The sequence below is a fragment of the Leptodactylus fuscus genome, chromosome 5 (genome assembly GCF_031893055.1).
Source record: "Leptodactylus fuscus isolate aLepFus1 chromosome 5, aLepFus1.hap2, whole genome shotgun sequence".
NCBI lineage: Eukaryota > Metazoa > Chordata > Amphibia > Anura > Leptodactylidae > Leptodactylus > Leptodactylus fuscus.
In genome coordinates, this window is record NC_134269.1 from 155,124,700 (window position 1) to 155,144,449 (window position 19,750).

At 42.7% G+C, this 19,750-nt stretch overlaps 1 protein-coding gene across 1 annotated transcript; it reads right to left on the reverse strand.

Annotated features, from left to right (window-relative positions):
• Positions 1–1,137: 1,137 nt before the first annotated feature.
• RPS16 (ribosomal protein S16) lies at positions 1,138–6,628 on the reverse strand. Its single transcript, XM_075276333.1, has 5 exons — positions 6,483–6,628; positions 3,642–3,743; positions 2,476–2,572; positions 1,969–2,016; positions 1,138–1,328 (listed from the first exon to the last, which is right to left on the reverse strand). Exons 1-5 carry the CDS (start codon positions 6,528–6,530, stop codon positions 1,183–1,185), a joined length of 441 nt encoding a protein of 146 aa, XP_075132434.1. The 5' UTR covers positions 6,531–6,628; the 3' UTR covers positions 1,138–1,182.
• Positions 6,629–19,750: the final 13,122 nt, after the last annotated feature.

Consider the following 19,750-nt stretch of genomic DNA (forward strand, 5'->3'; position numbering starts at 1 on the left):
AGTGTGTTTGTATGGGTTTTCTTGTACTTTGAAAACATACTGATACAGTCATTGGCTTACTAAGAAATTAGCCCTAGTTTGTACCTGAGCTAGGTAAATTAGATTATGGTGAGTGATCAAATATATCTATTCAACACTTCACAAAGTAACCTGAAAGATGTCTGAATATATACATTTCATATGCATTAATAAAATGTTATTTTTGAACTGCTTTGGGCTAGTTCACACAGGGGCAATGAGGCAGATTTTGACAGCAGATTTCACCTCAAAATCTGCCTCCGTACAATGGTGGTCTATGGAGACTGCTAGCCTTTTTTTCTGCTAGTTTTTTTCTGCTAGCAGAAAAAGAGCAACATGACCTTTCTTCAGGCGGATTCTGCCTGAGGAAAGCAATAGAAGTGAATGGGAGGCAAAAAATGCCTAGCTTTTTTTTTTTTTTTGCAAAAAACAGCGACTGAAAACGCCTAGCTTTTTTTTTTTTCTATACAGTCCATTCACTTTAGGGGAGGGGAAAACCGCCTGGCGTTTTCTGAAGCAGTTTTCACCAAAAACTGCTCCAGAAAACACTCCAAAAAAGGCCTCAAGGTCAAAAAACTGCTCCCTAATTAGGAAGAGTTTTTTTACAGGAACAAAATAGGCCAGGAGGTTTTTACATGTGAACTAGCCCTAAGTTTTCACATTTTTTTTTTTTTCCCCTGTGGTCATTCTATTGTATGTGATGTTTGTTGAAGAATTTTTCTTTGGTGACATCAAGTAGTACACTCCTAGGCAACATTTTAGAGGGAAACCGTCATGTCAAACATTGGGTCCGATTTGCAGGCAGTGTGTTACAAAGCATGAGAAGCTTAGCACATCATATATAACTTGGAGGTGAAAGGAGCAGTAGTTCATTTAAACCTCTGCTCATTCTGGTAATAGGAGTAGCAGTCACAGTATGTGCACTCATACACAAGGCAGACATAGGACGTACGCAGATCTAAATAAAACAAGTTATAATATTTTTCCCACAAACTTCTCTATCAACAGGACTGGTTCCCTTGAAGATTAGCTCAATGATCAAGGAAATTATGCCTAAATAAACAACCTTGAACAATGACTTGGTCATAAACCAATGCTCAGGAAAATAAATCTCGAAGATTGTAGTTTTCCAACGGTTTATTGAAAGAAAAATGTACAATGCAATTAACGGTAAGACTTCTGGTAGCGAGCACGGGCTCCAGGTCCACCGAACTTTTTGGACTCGCAACGACGAGGATCTGCAACTAGAAGAGTCCTGTCATACTGAATGAGAATATCCTTGATTTCCTTCTTGGAAGCCTCATCAACATCTAAAATAAAAAGTAGAAGCACATTACAAAAGGTGGATTTAATCCAATGTAGCAGTGTTCTCACCATTGTAGCACTTATTAGAAGGATTTAGTCAATTATCTTTAAGGCCAGGGCCCCATGGGCCAGAAACGCAGTGGGAAAAATCGCAGTATTGTACAGTAACTGCAAAGTGAATGGGATTCTTGTGAACCTCATGCCTACTTTGCAGTAAAAACTGAGGCGCAGTTTTGGAAACCGCAGCATGCCAACTGCATACAATATACAGTAACATATAATATACAATAACATATAATACAATATAATTGTAACAAAGTCCAGAGGAAAACTCTGAACTTTCTGTTTAAAGTGCTGTGGGAAGAACTGCGATGCGTTCCCGCTGTGGTTTTTCCCACAGCGCTTTATTACTGCAGTTCTTCCTGTGGAGGCCTTAGCCTAAAACAGATCTTTCAAGTGACAAGCCACATTCCAAGGAAGTTCTCCCCCCCCCCCCCCCCCACAATTTGTTTCAATTAAAAGCTTTTCAATGCAGCACAGATGGATTACATGCAGATCCACAAAGCCCCACATAAATACACAGCCACTATCAGACTCATAATTGAAGTACTTTGCCATCTATCGTATTATGTGATAAACACTTACACTTTTGGTAGTATGCCACAAGAGATTTGGAAATGGCTTGACGAATGGCTGTAAAGAAAAAAAAAAATTTATTACTGTAAAAAAGCCTAATAAAGAACCTGTTTAAATCCACACTTAAGGCTTATATGTCCTGTTTAATAGATACGTTTACGGCTATGTTAGCAGGACTGTGTCATTAAAGGGTTGTCCAACTACCTAAAAAAAGAAAAATTTAAGCCTTCAACCCAATGCATCAATTGTGGAGAGAAGGGGCTGGCTTAGCTTACTGAAATACGCCAGTCCCCTCCACACATTGCAATGATGATATTCCAAGACAGGAAAGCCCTGTCAAATGGACCGCTCATGATCTAGGACACTGCTAACAGCTGGATATATGGATATTTTGCAAAACTGAGGCACATGAACAATTGTAGATCTCTCTGCTCTTAACACTTTTAGTGTATTTTACCAAAAAAAGTGTGTTTGAAAGCTTTTTTTCCCCTCTATATAAAGTAATGTTATGCTTACCATAGACTTGCGCAACATGTCCACCACCCTTCACACGGACTCTGATATCAACACCAGCAAATCGCTCCTTACCCAAGAGAAGAACAGGCTCAAGCAGCTAAAAAACAAAAATGACACGAGTTATACTGATACAGTACATAAAGTATTTAAAGGAAAAAAAAAAAGTCATTCCCATTTCAACCGCCCTAGGATGGTTGAGAGTTATCAAGGCAGAGTAGCACAACTAGATACACTGTACCCATAGCTCCAAAGAAACACTGTAGACCCATGTTTGGATGCTTCCAAGAATTAAAATGTAACTCCAATTATAAGGGGGGGGGGGGGGGGAGCAAGTTTTAAACAAGTTTCCTTTTACATTTATTAAGCTGCGAGCCTCCTTACATTCACTCAGACTGTTTATATATAGTCTGGTATACACAGCAAAAAAGTTACATGCAGTATGTAGCAATTTACAGTTTTTTTTGTTTGTTTTTTTTTTTTTGGGGGGAGAGAGAGAATCCAGATATAAATGAGTGGGTCAGCGTTCCGTCAGCCCACGCACATGACTGCGTATTACACGGTTCTGTGTGTGGGCTGACAGTCCAGGCCGCAAAACTCAGGATGGGTCCTATCCCTGTCCAGTTCTGCTTCCTTCACATCATCATGTGGTTCCATGGTGACAGGGTCGCTTTAATATATATGGGAGATTATTAGATGTTCCCCATAAATGTATCACCTATCGACAGTATTAATAAAGGTATGATCACTGGAAATCTCACTACATTCAGTGATCACACAACCATTAACTTTACAATTGGCGTTTAAATGCAATGTTGAGCTGTGGTCTTCATTAATACCAGAACATACTCTTACATTGAGGCAGCTTTGTAGATTCAGAAAAATTCCAAACCCAAGTAAGGGTCCATTCAGTTTTTTTAAGAAGTTTAAAAAAAAACAAAGAACACTGACGTCCAAGGGAATGGATGGCCATCCGTTAGCACAAGTTTTTTTGCATCCGATGAAAACGTGATCTGAATGGAGCCCAATTTGGAATCTCAATCTTTAAACACAACTGTTCTAGCAGTATTAGAAAGACTTCAACAACCTTTTCATAGTCATGCAAGACAGTACAACACTCCTGAAGAGCCTTTCAGCAGGATCTGGTCATGTATTGTTTGCGGTTGTACCTTGTACTGCAGAGTTGCGGGTTCGATCATCTCCAGAGGTCTTCCGTTCACTTTAATGAGGCCATTACCTCTTTTGCAGTGAGCAACAGCAGTGGCTGTTTTCTGAAAGGAAACAAAGAACGAACAAAAGAGTTAAACATTTTAAAGATTGGGGTGAAAACATCACAGGTCCGCCAATTTATAAACTGTATGCCAACTTCAAGCTCATAAAATACCACTACAAATCTAGGTAGACGCTAAGGTAGGAAGGCCACTGCAGATAGATGGGGCTTCAGGGGGTTAGCCAGGAAACTAAAACTTCCACCATTGTATGGCATTATGCAGAAGGTCCAAATTACATATATATATCTGATACCTAGCTTGTTAGACTGCCTTGGGTAATGAAGTCTTGTAATTTGGCCCAACCTTTCAACGTGTGAACTACTGGTCATGTGACTTCCCTTCCTGTACACCTCAGAGTAGAGTCAGTCACGTGACCAAGGGTCAGCGCACCAGAAAGAGATGACACACAAGACATCCTTTGAGAGCTTGGCATAGGTTTGACTGGGATGAAGCAAACATACAAGCGGACCCTCCTGCAGTATTACAATAGTGGAAGTTTTGGTAATCAGGATAACCTCCTTAAAGCTTTTCATCTCAAATATACATATAAAGTCAGAAGAATAGTATTTACTATCAAATTAAAGGTGTATTCTCATTACAGCAAGTTAGCCCCTATCCACAGAACTGCTGGAGACCACCATGCATTGTACTTTGGAACGCAATTGATGCTCCACACAAACTGGGGTGCAAGACACTTTCATTCTTGTGATTATTAAGGGCCCCGCCAATGAAACCGTCACCAATCAGATAGTTGTTACCCCATATCCTATGGCTGTGGAGAGTGTTAACTTGTGACCACAATACTCCATTCCTTGACACTCAGTCCTTTATACTTTAATAAAAAAAATACTATGCCCCATGAATGCTACCAAATAGCCACTGCATGAAATGTTAGTATAGATGATGCAGAATTTTGCACCACTATAAACATCAAAAACCAGGAATGTGGTTCAGATGCAAAAAACAGTTACCAAAGTTTGCACCGAAAAGAGAATTACATTTTTTATGTATAAAAATACAAAATAAATACACGTACAATACAATGACAGCTCTGACTACAATAAAAAACAGCAACTATATGACAAAGCTGGCTGTGCAAGTTGTGGTCCTGTTCTATTGAATTAGAAAGGGCGTTAGGAACACTAAAATAGTGCAGGTAATACAAAGAAATCCTAATACTCAACTGGTCCAGCAGAGGACATCACATACATCATTCACTTCCCGATTGAAGCCAATCGCTGGCCTCATCGGTCACATGCCGTAAAGGCATTACTACTGAATCCAGTGATCAGCTGTTCACAGGTCATACTACATTTTTTTTCCAGAAGAGTAAATGTACCGTTACTTTTGAGGAGTATTTGTAGCCAAAGAGGTGTATGAAGTTTTCAGTAATGGAAATAAATGATATGTAGGGATAATAAAGCTAAGAGGTCACGGTTTAAGCAGTGAAACCATTACTATAACCTTCACTGGCTCACTTTCATTTTATATGGGTCAGTCGGTGGGCCAAGACAACAGAGGCAGTCTGCTAAAACAATGGTTATAAACTGCTTTTTTTTTTTTTGCTGTACAAAATGTAGTTTTTATTTATACTATTTTGGGGATAGTCATCACATCTTACTCCTTAACTTTTATTTTGAAGGCAAAACAGTGATTTGTCCATTTAGATCTTTGTTACCATTACAGTGGTCATATGGGATAAGTATTCTTATTTTTCAAAGAATGCTGGCTGTCATACAAATAGGACAGCTCCAGCAGTGGAGGTGAAGGGTAATAGGGGGTAGATTTTGATGTACTGATCAGTGGCAATAGTGCCAGGTAGCTACTGGCAAAGGGGTCGTTATTACACCACCCATTAACCTGCTCCCTACAATTACTGAAAATCTTGGGCAATCCCTACCAGCTCAGGCTTTATGCACATAACCATTTGAGTCACCAAGAACCATGGAAGAGTCCAAAAAATAGGACAACAATCCCTGTGCAGCTATATCAGACAGTATACTGAGAAATGGATCAGTCTAGGCGAGTCTCTACCCTTCTTTTACACAAGGCCCAAAGTAGCTGTGTGAAGAAAGGGACACATGCACAGGCCCATAGATACATGTGCAGCAGGAGCTCACTCACACACATAGCACATGCCTTATAGCTGGGGCTTCTGATGTATACTCACAGTATGGCTACTACCACACACAGCACATGCCTCATAGCTGGGGCTTCTCCTGGTGTATACTCACAGTATGGCTACCGCCACTCACACACATAGCACATGCCTTATAGCTGGGGCTTCTCCTGGTGTATACTCACAGTATGGCTACCGCCACTCACACACATAGCACATGCCTTATAGCTGGGGCTTCTCCTGGTGTATACTCACAGTATGGCTACCGCCACTCACACACATAGCACATGCCTTATAGCTGGGGCTTCTGATGTATACTCACAGTATGGCTACCGCCACTCTCACACACACACGCTGCAGCATAGATGCATTATGGTGAGAAGTGACTGCACGAGTAGCCGAGCACGGCAGCCGGCCACGTTATGGGTAACCCTACTACACAGCGTCAGAGCTCCGGACAACTACCCAGGTCTGGAACAACTTTTACCGCCTTTTAATCGCTTCTCACACCGATAGCAACAGCGCTAATACCCGAGGAGCGGCTATGGCGATACAGCCGGCACATCAGGCAGGGCCGCGCACCACACGAGGTTTCACCCCGGACATCTACAAACACTCACCTTACGTCCGAAAACCTGGACGGACTGCAGGGGACCCTTCGCCGGCATGTTCCTGTGGAGAGAGCGGGAGAACAGGCGGTTACCGGGTGAAGCAAACTATATTATCTGGAGATTTAGGCCTAGGAGCGCAAGAGCCTCACCTCTCCGTGCTGGGCAGTAGCGAGAAAAGGAAGTACGGGTTCTCCGCATCCACTCATCAGGGGCTAGCGTGCTCTACGTGCAGTGACGTAATACGCTAATGCGTTTAAAGAACATGCTAGGTCTGCCTAGAGGCGCCATTTTACTTGTGGGAACGGAAGCATAAAGCAACGTACAGTAGCATACGGTTGCGACTAGAATGGAGTTGCTCCTGATAGGCTCTCCCTCCAGCAACTCCAGTCTAGTCAATTTATTACTGAGGTGACTACATTGGAGTTGCTTACAGGAGCTGCCGCCAGAAACTCACTACAGGATCAGCTAGAGTGGAGTTTCTATCGGCAAGATTCATAGCTCGACAAGACAAGATGTATTATTATAGTATTATATATTATAATATTATAAATGTGAACGTTTGTGTGTTTGGATGTTTGTTCCTCAATCAAACAAAAACAGCTGAGCGGATTTGAATGAAATTTGGCACATAGATAGATTGTAACCTGTATTAAAACAGGTGACTTTTTATCCTGGTGAATGACATGGCTACACGACTGTTATGAATTTAATGTTCACATACTATATTACACTGCGCCTGCAGCAGCCTTATCTCAGGTCCCAGGTCTGTTATCTCTCTGTGTAAACACATGCTAACCCTCAGTACAGACATTTGCATATTAACTGATCTGCTCCAGGCAGTGCAGACAAACTGACATGGGCAAACAGCTTTAACCCAAATTGGCAGTTTGTCAATTTTAAATATGCCTGGAAAAAGAGAATCTAATTTGTCGCAAACAACGAGAGCTATGAAAGTAGCCAGAAGTCACAGACCTCCTCAAGCAAAGCTGAGGGAGATCATTGATACCAACAACACACTCATTATATGGCATCCTAGCGAGCTGCTGAGATGCCGGAACAATTACAGGCACGGTGCAAAGAATAACTTCAGTGCCAGGCCAACTTGAGTGCTTTGCCAAAATGCCGGAGCAGGTGGATCATCAACGCCAAAAACACGCTCATTATATGGCGTCCCAGCGAGCTGCTGAGTTGCCGGAACAATCACAGACATGCTGTGAGAAACAAGTTCAGCAGCAGGACAGCTTAAGAGCTGCCAAAACGTTGGAGCAGGCAAACCATTGACGGCAGCAATTTGCTGAATATAGGCGGATCATCCATTCCAACAACCCGCAGACAAAACACACAAGTCCAGTTTCTTTTAGTCCAAAACAAAGGTAGAATTTATTTTTACTCAAAAAGGTAGTGCAGCAACAAAAGGAAACAATACAAAAATAAATATATATATCATACGGTAGGTTCATTGTCTAGGTATATTCTGTAGTTGCGATAGATAGGTCCTCCTTACAGCAACTCAATTCTAGCTGTCTCACTACAGAATTGACTAGAATGGAATTGCTGCAGGTAGGTTCATAGTCTCTGTGTATTCTGTACAGGTTAGTCAATATAGGGCCTATATCTTATAATAAGCTCCACCTACAGTCATATTACTAAACAAATATACATTTTATGGAACTAAAACCATCCACACAATCCTCATTAACCATTTTATTTATTTATTTATTTTAAAACACTGGTTATCAAATCCCACCCCTTTCCACCCACTTACCTGTCCCGGTCTAGTATTACCTGCTCTCATGGAATAAACCAGCCACTGTCGCCTCATGTGATGGGGTTACTAGAATAAAGCTAGGATCACATGTGCGCCAGGTTTACTCGCACATTGTTTAGATCCATCAGGTGACCCGAACGATCAAGAGCCAGATCGCTAAGGGTAAGTTCACACAGGGTTTTTGGTGAGGATTTTGAAATCAATGGGAGCCGGTTAGTTCTTTTTTCCAGGGGCCGTTTGTTCCGGCTCCCAGAAAAAGAAGCGGCATGCTCATTCTTTCAGGTGGATTCGCCTCGCGACATCCGCCTGAAGACACTTTAAACAAGAGAATTTTTTTTTTTCCAGCATCCCTCCAAAACCACAGATTAGTTATAATAAAACACAGCTTTTATTGCTAGAAGTTAAAATACATGTGTGTACAGCGGCATAGTTCACAGCAGCCTATGCGTTTCGGGAGTGTACCTCCCTTACTCATGCCATGTGATGTCATTTGTGTGTTGCTTAGCAGTAGTTAAGTATTGCATAACCCTCTTACAGTATATGGATCCTATTACAGTATATGGGCCTTGTATAAAACTGTACTGTATGTGGGACTCTGTATGGCACTGTACAGTATGTGGGTCCTGTATGACACCGTACAATATGTGGTGCCTTGTATGGCACTGTACAGCATTCCTCCCAACTGTCCCGGTTTCTGCGGGACTGTCCCACATCGTGGGTTGTGTCCTGCTGTCCCGGTTGGCAGAAGGTGTGTCCCGGATTCAACTAATTTGTGTCCGAGGAGGATGCAGATGAGTTGAATACAGTGGTGAGACAGGATCGAACAGCTCCTGCCTCAACATTGTTCCCTTTCGTGGTCCGGCTCCAGTAGCTGTAGGTGTGATGTGATGACGTCACTCACATTGCGCCTACTGCTCCCTGAACAGTTCGGGACAAGAGACTGAGGACCGCGCAGCAGGGGAGCAAGAAAAGGTGAGTATCAGTGATTTTATTATGTTAAATTTTGGGGGAACATTAGGCTGGGGAGAGATAAAGGGGGACATAAAACTAATGGAAGATGTAGGGAGGCAATTAGACTTGAGGCGGATGAAGGAGGGGACATTAAATTGGTGGCAGATGAAGGGGGGACATTAAATTGACAACAGATAGAGAAGGATATTAAACTGGTGGCAGTTAAAGGGGTTTTTTAAGCTGGTGGCAGATGAAAGGGACAATTAAATTGGGGCAGGTGAAGGGGAACATTAAACTGGGGAAAGATGGAGGGGGACATTAAACTAAGGACAGATGGAGGAGTGGAAATTAAACTGGGGTAAACTGGAGGAGGATATTAAACCATGGAGGTAGCTGGAGGGGGACATGTCTGCCTCTACTTGCCCCCAGTTTAATGTCCCCCCCCCCTCTATTTGCTCCTAGTTTAAAGTGGGGCTTGAAGAGAGGGACTTGGGCAATTGGAGGGGAACATTATAATGTGGGGGCATATAATGCTAGGGTAACTGTAGAAGCATTATACTGTGTGGGGGCACAAAGAAAAATGGGTGAGAATTGGCGGAGTCAATGTAGAAGTGGGTGGAGCTAAATTTTCCACACATTATGACCCTCTTTCGGTCCTTTGAAAGTTGTAAAAACATGTTCTGCCTATATACTACAGAAGTCACTGCCATCTTCCTCCAGGTGTTATCTGGACAGGATTTCCACTTAAGGGGTCACTGAAGCACATACACCACACTGCATCTCAGAAAGAACGCAGCTACATTGTTCAGGGTCTGTTACCGATTGCCCGAAAGCCATGTGGACCTTATGTAGTTACCTATGACTGAGTTTCTGACAATCCTTAGTGTTAACCCGACAGCAAACTGCCAATACTGTATGAAAAGAGGTTTGACTACCAGCAGAGATTTTGCTTGTGCAGTAGAGGTGGCTCATCGATACAGAGAATGAGGAGCACGGGAGCAGTACAGGAGGAGGGGCCGTCCTGCCGGAAGAAGGGTGGAGGGGTAAGTATTAGAGATGAGCGAGTACTATTCAAAACGGCTGTTTCGAATAGCACACACCCATAGGAATGAATGGAAGCAGCTGAACCCCCTGCGTGCCGGCCGCTTCCATTCATTCCTATCGGTGCTTGCTATTTGAAACAGGAGTTTCGAATAGTACTCGCTCATCTCTAGAAAGTATACAATATGGGTCGGGGTTTGGGCTGAGTAGGTAGGGAAGGACGGGATAGTTAGAGAGACAGGGAGGGGGTCTATGGGAGGGGGGAGAAAGGTGAAAGGATTAGTGAGGACGTTACATAGGAGGAAGCTGAGCATGTAAACAAAAGCAGAGATACCAGCAGCCCCCAGAAACACCCAGAAATCATTCAAAACAAGCTAAAAAGTATATTGATGCATTTATTAACCCATTAGTAATACTAACACACACATTTTAATTTAAAATGTTTTGCCCCTTTAAGGTCATATCGAGGATGAAGGCAAAACCTAATGAGTACATAGCCATCTACCACTAGTACCCTCCACCAACCCCTCCATCAGCACACGATGGCTTGAATTCATAATGGCGGAACATATAATCCATATACCTCGACATAACAATGAAAAGGGCATCTTTAGGCACTACATCCTTGCTCACAACAGCTGCAGAAAAAGCCAAATAGAACTTACCTATGGTCTTGTAGCTGGATGTTAAATGGTGGTAAGGAGAGGGTTATTTGATGTTCTTCATGCAGTACATTCAGCTTTCACATCTACAAAGACAAAAACACGACACTTAAAAAAATATTTTAGTGTTGTTTCAGAAACTGCAGGTGATGGAAATAGAATTTAAGAAATCCAAAATCTACAGATGCAGGGTATTCTTATGCACCATAAAGTTGTATAGTGAGTAGACCATTCACTATAGTAACATACAGTATGTACCATACTTAAGATGTGTTGAATGTAGCCACAACCTTACCTTGAAGGATTATCGATAAACCAACATGACCACCATAGAGTTGTAATGTGAATAGACTTACTAAAGGATATCATTAAAATGTATGCTAGGAAGGGGAGTAGTTATTCTCACCAACGTATTAATGTTGGCTTTCCTGTTATGTGCCCCGGGGCTAGAGATGCCATTATCAATTTCTGCCCACTGTCAGAAAGGCGTCTCTGACAGTCTAGCTGAGCTGTGAGGAACCCAGTACCCATAAATAGCCATGTACTGTCGAAGGGGAAATTCCTTACCGCTTATCCATGACACCAAGCTGTGAGGAATGCCCCCCAGTATTAGTCTATGGATGAGTACTTGGGGGGGGGGGGGGGAAAAGCATTCCTAACGCCTCCTCTAACAAGGCAGATGGACACATACAATTTAAATCAAAATGTATACTAAAATCCCTATATTTATGTGTATGGTAAATTCAGCAGTAATGCAATTCACAATAGTCTATATTTTCTGTGTTTCAATATTTCTTACGCTAGGTCAGTGATGGCGAACCTATGGCATGCGTGCCAGAGAGCGCACGCAGAGCCCCTTCTGTACTAACGGGAAATCCGGTACAGGACTCCCCATTAGTGAGTGATCGCTGCTTTCAGCTGAAAGTGTTAGGAGTATTTAGGTTCATTGCTTTCTATTTTTCTTACCTGGGGAGTTTTTGGCTGCGCAGTGTCTGGGGTGGCATCCTGGCGCTGCGGGGTTGTCCTGTCGTGGGTATTGGTGCACACCTTCTGACTTGCACGCGCGCACTGCTGGTAGGCAGCTTTATTTCCTGGTTGATTAGTCTGTCCTCCCATTTGCACCTGGGAGGAGTGGTCTACTCTGTATTTAAACCCATGCCTCCCATGGTTCTGTGCTGAGTGTCTCTTTTACAGTGCTAGGCCTTAGCAGGAGGAGTAGGTGGTGATCTGGGATAGAGGAAGTTCCGTGGTTGGTTTTTGGGAGGTTTGGTGAACTAGTTGGTGTGTGAGTTTTCCCTTCTGTGTTCACCAATCCTCCCTCTGTGTATAATTGACTGTGTGAGTGAATTGCCTTATCCTTTGATTTCTACTCCGTTTCCCTGTGTTTGTTTCCTAGTGTAAGGTACCTTCCCATATTGGTTTGGGGGAATCCTTTCCCACATTTTTCCTGTGTGCTGCTTGTATTGTTAGTCAGCGCACACCCTTGTCAGTCCCTGTCAGTAGCAGCTTCACTTGTTCGTTAGGGGTGACCCCCTTTAGTCTCCAGTCCCTAGAGTTCTTATAGGGCATTCCTTCTCCCACTTTCCTCTAGGCCTACGGTATCAGTGAGAGAGGAGCTGTCGGGGTCAGGCTTAGCCTGAGAACAGCCGACCCACACCCGTGAGGCAGGGACCGGGATAGCTAGTGGGAGTAGTGCAGGGCGAGATTCCCTACTGCTATTCCTTAGCCCCGTTGCAGCTACCTGGACTGACATAACAGAAAGCTGTCAGTGTAGGCTACGTGTTACGGTAGAGTGTGACCTCTGCATCGGCGCGAGTGTGATGACGTAAGTCATCAGTATACAAACGGTATCCAGCACCAAACGTGACGTTTTCTTTAAAACTTAGCTTTTATTTTCAGACGTTAAAAAGCCATACATCATCGCATCTTTCCATTAGTACAAGTCATATCAGGAACTATCCACTGACACGTTTCGAGGATAAATGATCCTCTTAGTCGTAGCCTGACACAATACCACATAAACCTCCATTATAAAGGCCTCAGGCTATCCGAATTAAATCAGAAACACCTGAAGCCCCAAATGGAGCAATACAAAGATGTACTAAACTGATGATAATATGAATAAAAACAACAATAAAATATATGTTTTCACCCATATGAGTGATCTTAGAATCCACAATGATGTTGTACATATCTTATTAAAAAAATATATATATTTTGCATTCACCAGAAAGATAAGTGCTACAATTGAAATTTTTTTTATATGGGAACAACTTTGAAATAAAACTCCAATAGGAAAAAATCATCATTGAAGAAAGGAAGAAAGAAGATAACTGTTATACATGCTTCAATGCAAATTTCCGCCTGAAAAGAGAAAAACCGCTAATAGTCTATAAGATTGTATTCATACAGCATAATATGTAGTAAAAGAGCAGAAGGAAGAGCCCACCTACCCTTAACAAAGATGGCTCACAGGTTTACAACAAACATGCAACGCATGTGCTATCAGAATATCCCTGTTCCGTATAGTCTATGACAAAAGGGCAAATCCTAATACTTGCTTGCCCTTATCAAAGATGGATCCGGGAGACTCAAAACCACACAGCATAAGTCATCAGTGCCTGCAGTGAACAGGAGAAAGGATGCCCGGTGGCTCTTCAGGTAAGTATATTTGCATGTGTACTATTTGGGGAGAGGGACTACTGTGGACCATTTCATATTGTGTGGGGAGAGGGAACTACTTTGCAGGATTTAATACTGTGTGGGGAGAAGGGATACTGTGGAGCATTTAATACTGTGTGGGGAGGGGGGCTACTGTGGAATATACAGGTGTATACTCTTTTGTGGGGGCCACTGCGGGGCAGATTGTATGTGTGGGGGCCATTGTGGGGCAGATTGTACTGTGTGTGGGGGCCACTGCGGGGCAGATTACACTGTGTGTGGGGGCCATTGTGGGGCAGGTTGTACTGTGTGTGGAGGCCACTGCGGGGCAGATTGTACTGTGTGGAGGCCACTGCAGGGCAGATTGTACTGTGTGTGGGGGCCACTGCGGGTGAGATTACACTGTGTGTGGGGGCTACTGCAGGGCAGATTGTCCTGTGTGTGGTCCCCTTACTATTTATATCACACAATATCTGTTTTATAGCAGACATGATATTAGTACAGGATGTAATAACATTGCACATTTACTATCCTATTAATAAGTTTGTGAGTTTGTGGGTTTGGATGTTTGTTCCTCAATCACGCAAAACCCGCTCGACCGATTTGGCTGAAAGTTTCCACAAACATAGTTAATACACCCGATTGCGCAATAGGCTACTTTTTGTCACAATAGCGCACATACGTTTGTGCCAGGACCCCCACAAAACCCGAACTCACACCACCATCTCTGCAATCTCACACACTTTGGACCATAGCAAGCCACAAAATTCATATTGCCCTCTACAGCCTAGCCCCTAACCCCACACAATCTCATATACATATACTTTACCACTTTGCCCCTCACCTTAACGATACTCCAGGAGGCTCTCTTTAACGCTCCGGAGCAGCCATGTTTGCCGACCCCCACCGCTCTGACAATCCGGGACACCGCCCACCCATGTCAATACCCCTAGGCGGTCTAATAAATGCAAAAAAAAAAAGTTTAAAAAAAAATAAAAAGGATTAAAAATTCAAATCACCCCCCCTTTCCCTAGAACACATACAGTCCTATGAAAAAGTTTGGGCACCCCTATTAATCTTAATCATTTTTTTGTTCTAAATATTTTGGTGTTTGCAACAGCCATTTCAGTTTGATATATCTAATAACTGATGGACACAGTAATATTTCAGGATTGAAATGAGGTTTATTGTACTAACAGAAAATGTGCAATATGCATTAAACCAAAATTTGACCGGTGCAAAAGTATGGGCACCCTTATCATTTTATTGATTTTAATTCCCCTAACTACTTTTTACTGACTTACTGAAGCACAAAATTGGTTTTGTAACCTCAGTGAGCTTTGAACTTCATAGCCAGGTGTATCCAATCATGAGAAAAGGTATTTAAGGTGGCCAATTGCAAGTTGATCTCCTATTTGAATCTCCTCTGAAGAGTGGCATCATGGGCTACTCAAAACAACTCTCAAATGATCTGAAAACAAAGATTGTTCAACATAGTTGTTCAGGGGAAGGATACAAAAAGTTGTCTCAGAGATTTAACCTGTCAGTTTCCACTGTGAGGAACATAGTAAGGAAATGGAAGACCACAGGGACAGTTCTTGTTAAGCCCAGAAGTGGCAGGCCAAGAAAAATATCAGAAAGGCAGAGAAGAAGAATGGTGAGAACAGTCAAGGACAATCCACAGACCACCTCCAAAGAGCTGCAGCATCATCTTGCTGCAGATGGTGTCACTGTGCATCGGTCAACTATACAGCGCACTTTGCACAAATAGAAGCTGTATGGGAGAGTGATGAGAAAGAAGCCGTTTCTGCACGTACGCCACAAATAGAGTTGCCTGAGGTATGAAAAAGCACATTTGGACAAGGCAGCTTCATTTTGGAAACAAAAATTGAGTTGTTTGGTTATAAAAAAAGGCGTTATGCATGGCGTCCAAAAAGAAACAGCATTCCAAGAAAAACACATGCTACTGTAAAATTTGGTGGAGGTTCCATCATGCTTTGGGGCTGTGTGGCCAATGCCGGCATCGGGAATCTTGTTAAAGTTGAGAGTCGCATGGATTCCACTCAGTATCAGCAGATTCTTGAGAATAATGTTCAAGAATCAGTGACGAAGTTGAAGTTACGCCGGGGATGGATATTTCAGCAAGACAATGATCCAAAACACCGCTCCAAATCCTCAGGCATTCATGCAGAGGAACAATTACAATGTTCTGGAATGGCCATCCCAGTCCCCAGACCTGAATATCATTGAACATCTGTGGGATGATTTGAAGCGGGCTGTCCATGCTCGGCGACCATCTAACTTAACTGAACTTGAATTGTTTGTCCAAAATACCTTTATCCAGGATCCAGGAACTGATTAAAAGCTACAGGAAGCGACTAGAGGCTGTTATCTTTGCAAAAGGAGGATCTACTAAATATTAATGTCACTTTTCTGTTGAGGTGCCCATACTTTTGCACCGGTCAAATTTTGGTTTAATGCATATTGCACATTTTCTGTACAATAAACCTCATTTCAATCCTGAAATATTACTGTGTCCATCAGTTATTAGATATATCAAACTGAAATGGCTGTTATAAACACCAAAATATTTAGAACTAAAAATGATTAAGATTAATAGGGGTGCCCAAACTTTTTCATAGGACTGTATAAAGTAGTTAAAAACTGTGAAACACATACATGTTAGGTATCCCCGCGTCCGAAATCGCCCGCTCTACAAAGCTATACAAATATTTTTCCTGTTCGGTAAACGCCGTAGCGGGAAAAATGGTCAAAAGTGCCAAACCGCCGTTTTTTCACTGTTTTGATTCTGATAAAAATTTGAATAAAAAGTGATCAAAGCAATAACATTTCCTGAAAATGGTAGAACTACAAAGTACACCCGGTCCCGCAAAAAAAGACGCCCTATACATCCCCGTACACGCACGTAAAAAAAAAGTTACGGCTGTCAGAATATGACTACTTTTCAAAAAAAAATTTTTTTAACACAGTTTTGGATTTTTTTAAGGGGTCAAAATGTAAATAAAACCATATAAATTTGATATCCCCGGCATCTTAACGAAACACAGAATACAGGGGACATGTCATTTTGGTTGAACAGTGAACGCTGTAAAACCAAAGCCCGTAAGAAAGTCGCAGAAATGCATTTTTTCTTCAAATCCACCCCATTCTGAATTTTTTCCCTGCTTCCCAGTACATTATATAGAATAAATAATGGTGGCATCATGAAGAAAAATTTGTCCCAGGAAAAATTAAGACCTCATATGACTCTGGGAGCGGAGAAATAAAAAAGTTATGGGTTTTAGAAGGAGGGGAGTCAAAAACGAAAATCAAAAAATGCCATCGGCGGGAAAGGGTTAACTTCAAATACTTCTGTCCCAAAGTCACTATGTAAAGTTTCTCACAACACCGTATAGCAGCTCAAATACAAATTAACTTCAACACAAAAGTCTCACGTATTCTCTGAATTACAGCAAAAACAAGATACAAACTTACATTTCATATCCCATACCTTATACACAGTACGCAAACCTTACCCACGCCTGTATTTACCCACTTCTACAATCACCGCAGACGAAGTCGCGGGTACTAGCTAGTAAAACATATTCTGTGCGATGTAAGTAGTGAACATTAATTGTTCAAAAGTACCAAATGCACAGACCTTTACCTTTTAGTACAAGCTCTGTAAAGCCCCATTCCCCCATTCACACAACTGTAATGTGTGGGTCTGCAATTGTGGATCCACAGAGTTTTAAGATTAAATTGCCGTGTTGGCACTCCGCGATAATTTATTGGGTTTTGGGTTGCAGTTTGGGCACTCGGTCTCAAAAAGGTTTGCCATCACTGCGCTAGGTTCATACTAGCTTTCGGCTCTTTAAAAGTAGTTAACTGAGGACACCCCATAGACTATAATGGAGAGAAGAGTCCTCCTTGTGCCTGATGTGCTATTTAGTTTCTGTATTGTCAGAAAAGCAGTCATGTAAGGGGTAAGATTCAGAGCTCCAATCCAGTATCCGAGCTCAGAATCATACCATATGTCTGCTCCTATTTGACTCTGCCCACCTGACAATACGTAGCGTATCAGGGACCAAAATAACAGTATTGATTACTCAGGAATGGTGGAAAGTAGAGAAAAAATTCCAACTGTGCCAGAATCAGTGGTGCAGGAGCTATTATTTATGTAAAATGCTGGATGTGTTGGACGTAGTGTCCTCTTTAAGGGCTAGTTCACACGTAGGCAAAGGGGTGGATTTTGACAGCGGATTTCGCTTCAAAATCCGCCCCTTTACAATGGTGGTCTATGTAGACCACCGGGCTTTTTTTTTCTGCTAGCGGCGGGCTGCCGCTAGCGGAGAAAAGAAACGACATGCTCATGCGTCTCTCTCGGTGTCAAAACCTGCATGGGCAGTTCACGTGTGAACTGACCCTAATACCTTTTTTATTTCTTAAGGTGGACATAGGCAAGTTTAACCATGTTTGGGAAAAGTTGTCATACTGGTCTGAGCCATAAGGAAAAGAAAAGCAATGTGAAGTGCTCTAATCAGAGAACACATCGCCTGTGAGTCACTGGATACAACTATATCGGCCATCTTCTACGCCTATCTTTCCATTTTCTATTTTGTGATAGGAACATACATTGTGTAATATAGTTTATTAACAAATGTCTCCTTTCTGTGAACTTCTGCATCTCTTTATTTCTTCTCTTTGCTTCAGTATTGAGAGCTGTTCTTGCTCGTACCCGTATTTTGGATCGGAACTTGAGGCGGCCTCCAGTCCAAAATACCCCGTGTGAACTTACCCTTACTATTTAAAATGACCCTTCCCTACCCTCATGTATTCTTCATGTAAGGCTGGGTTCACACTGGGTTTTTTGGACTGGATTTCGACATGGAATCTGCCTCAAAAAAACGCCTCTCATTGACTTCAATGGGAGTCGTTCACCTCCTTTTACTGCGAGCAGAAAGAAACCGCTATGAGCTGTACTTTCTGGCTGCGGTGTGACACTCCCTCCCGACTAGGCCCATTCATTTGGGTCTAATCCGGGGCAGAATGCCGCAACAGTTGCGCTAGCCGAGGGTGGTGTTTTTTGGATCGGATTCTGAGGTGGATTCCCACGTCAAAATCCAGTCCAAAAAACCTCATGTGAACTCGGCCTTACACAGGTGCTACTCCAAGCCCGTTCTCTGAAACCAGTGGAGAGAATAGTCCTCTGTGTAGGAATCTACCTGCGGAGACTCCAACACAGATATAAACCTAGCCTGAATTGGCTTTCCTTGCAGTTATTCCTGCGGTATTCACCACTGGGAATATAGACTGATGTGTGTAATGACAATATGTGTGCAGTGCAATAAATATGTTGGTGCGTTATAAATATCTTGAAAGAAGGATTTCACAGAGTACTGTACATGTCTAGTGTAAGTCTTGCACACTGGCATCAAAGTCCATTGTTCAGATCTATCACAACTAGAGATGAGCGAGTACTGTTCGGATCAGCCAATCCGAACAGCACGCACGCATTGAAATGAATGGACGTAGCCGGCACGCGGTTAAGCGGCCGGCGTCAAAGCGGAAGTACCAGGTGCTTCCATTCATTTCAATGCGTGCATGCTGTTCGGATCGGCTGATCCGAACAGTACTCGCTCATCTCTAGTCACAACCCTTTATGTTTGTATCCATCCTCCTTAACAGCGATGTTATAAGATCAAACAACGGACACCACTATGGCAGTGCAACACTAGTGATGCCCCGCATGGCGTATATGCCCATACCATCGAATCCCACCCACACATTGCAGGAAAATATGCACAGAGGAAACGCTGAGATTTCCAAAACCGTTGCGCTTTTTGGGAATCTCAACATTTCAATTCTACCTACAGAAATGCTGTCGGTTTCCCTATAGGAATAATAGAAGCAGGAAGTCCGCGGAGGAAACTCACGGCCGCAAAATAACGCGGTGTATACGATCCAGGCTCCCATTGAAATCAATAGGAGCGTATACGGCGCGCCGTCTCACATGCCGTATACGTGCCACATCACGCGGCACGTTACTCCATGTGAATGGACCCTTTCTGTGAAAAACAATGCTGGTTTTTCCCACAGCGCTTTTTTTTTTTTTTTTTTTTGCTGCAGCCTGCCATGTGGTGATCCCCAAGTCATTGTTCACACTAGCATCAAGACTTCCATTTATAGCTAAA

What these genes read in the sequence shown, in the direction of transcription:
- RPS16 (XM_075276333.1), bottom strand. Translation starts at nt 6,530, where the DNA reads ATGCCGGCGAAGGGTCCCCTGCAGTCCGTCCAGGTTTTCGGACGTAAG. An exon ending in ACATGTTGCGCAAGTCTATG is followed by an intron (nt 2,017 to 2,475) that starts GTAAGCATAACA and finishes TTTTCTTTACAG; the next exon opens with CCATTCGTCAAGCCATTTCC. An exon ending in TGTGGCATACTACCAAAAGT is followed by an intron (nt 1,329 to 1,968) that starts GTAAGTGTTTAT and finishes TTTTTATTTTAG; the next exon opens with ATGTTGATGAGGCTTCCAAG.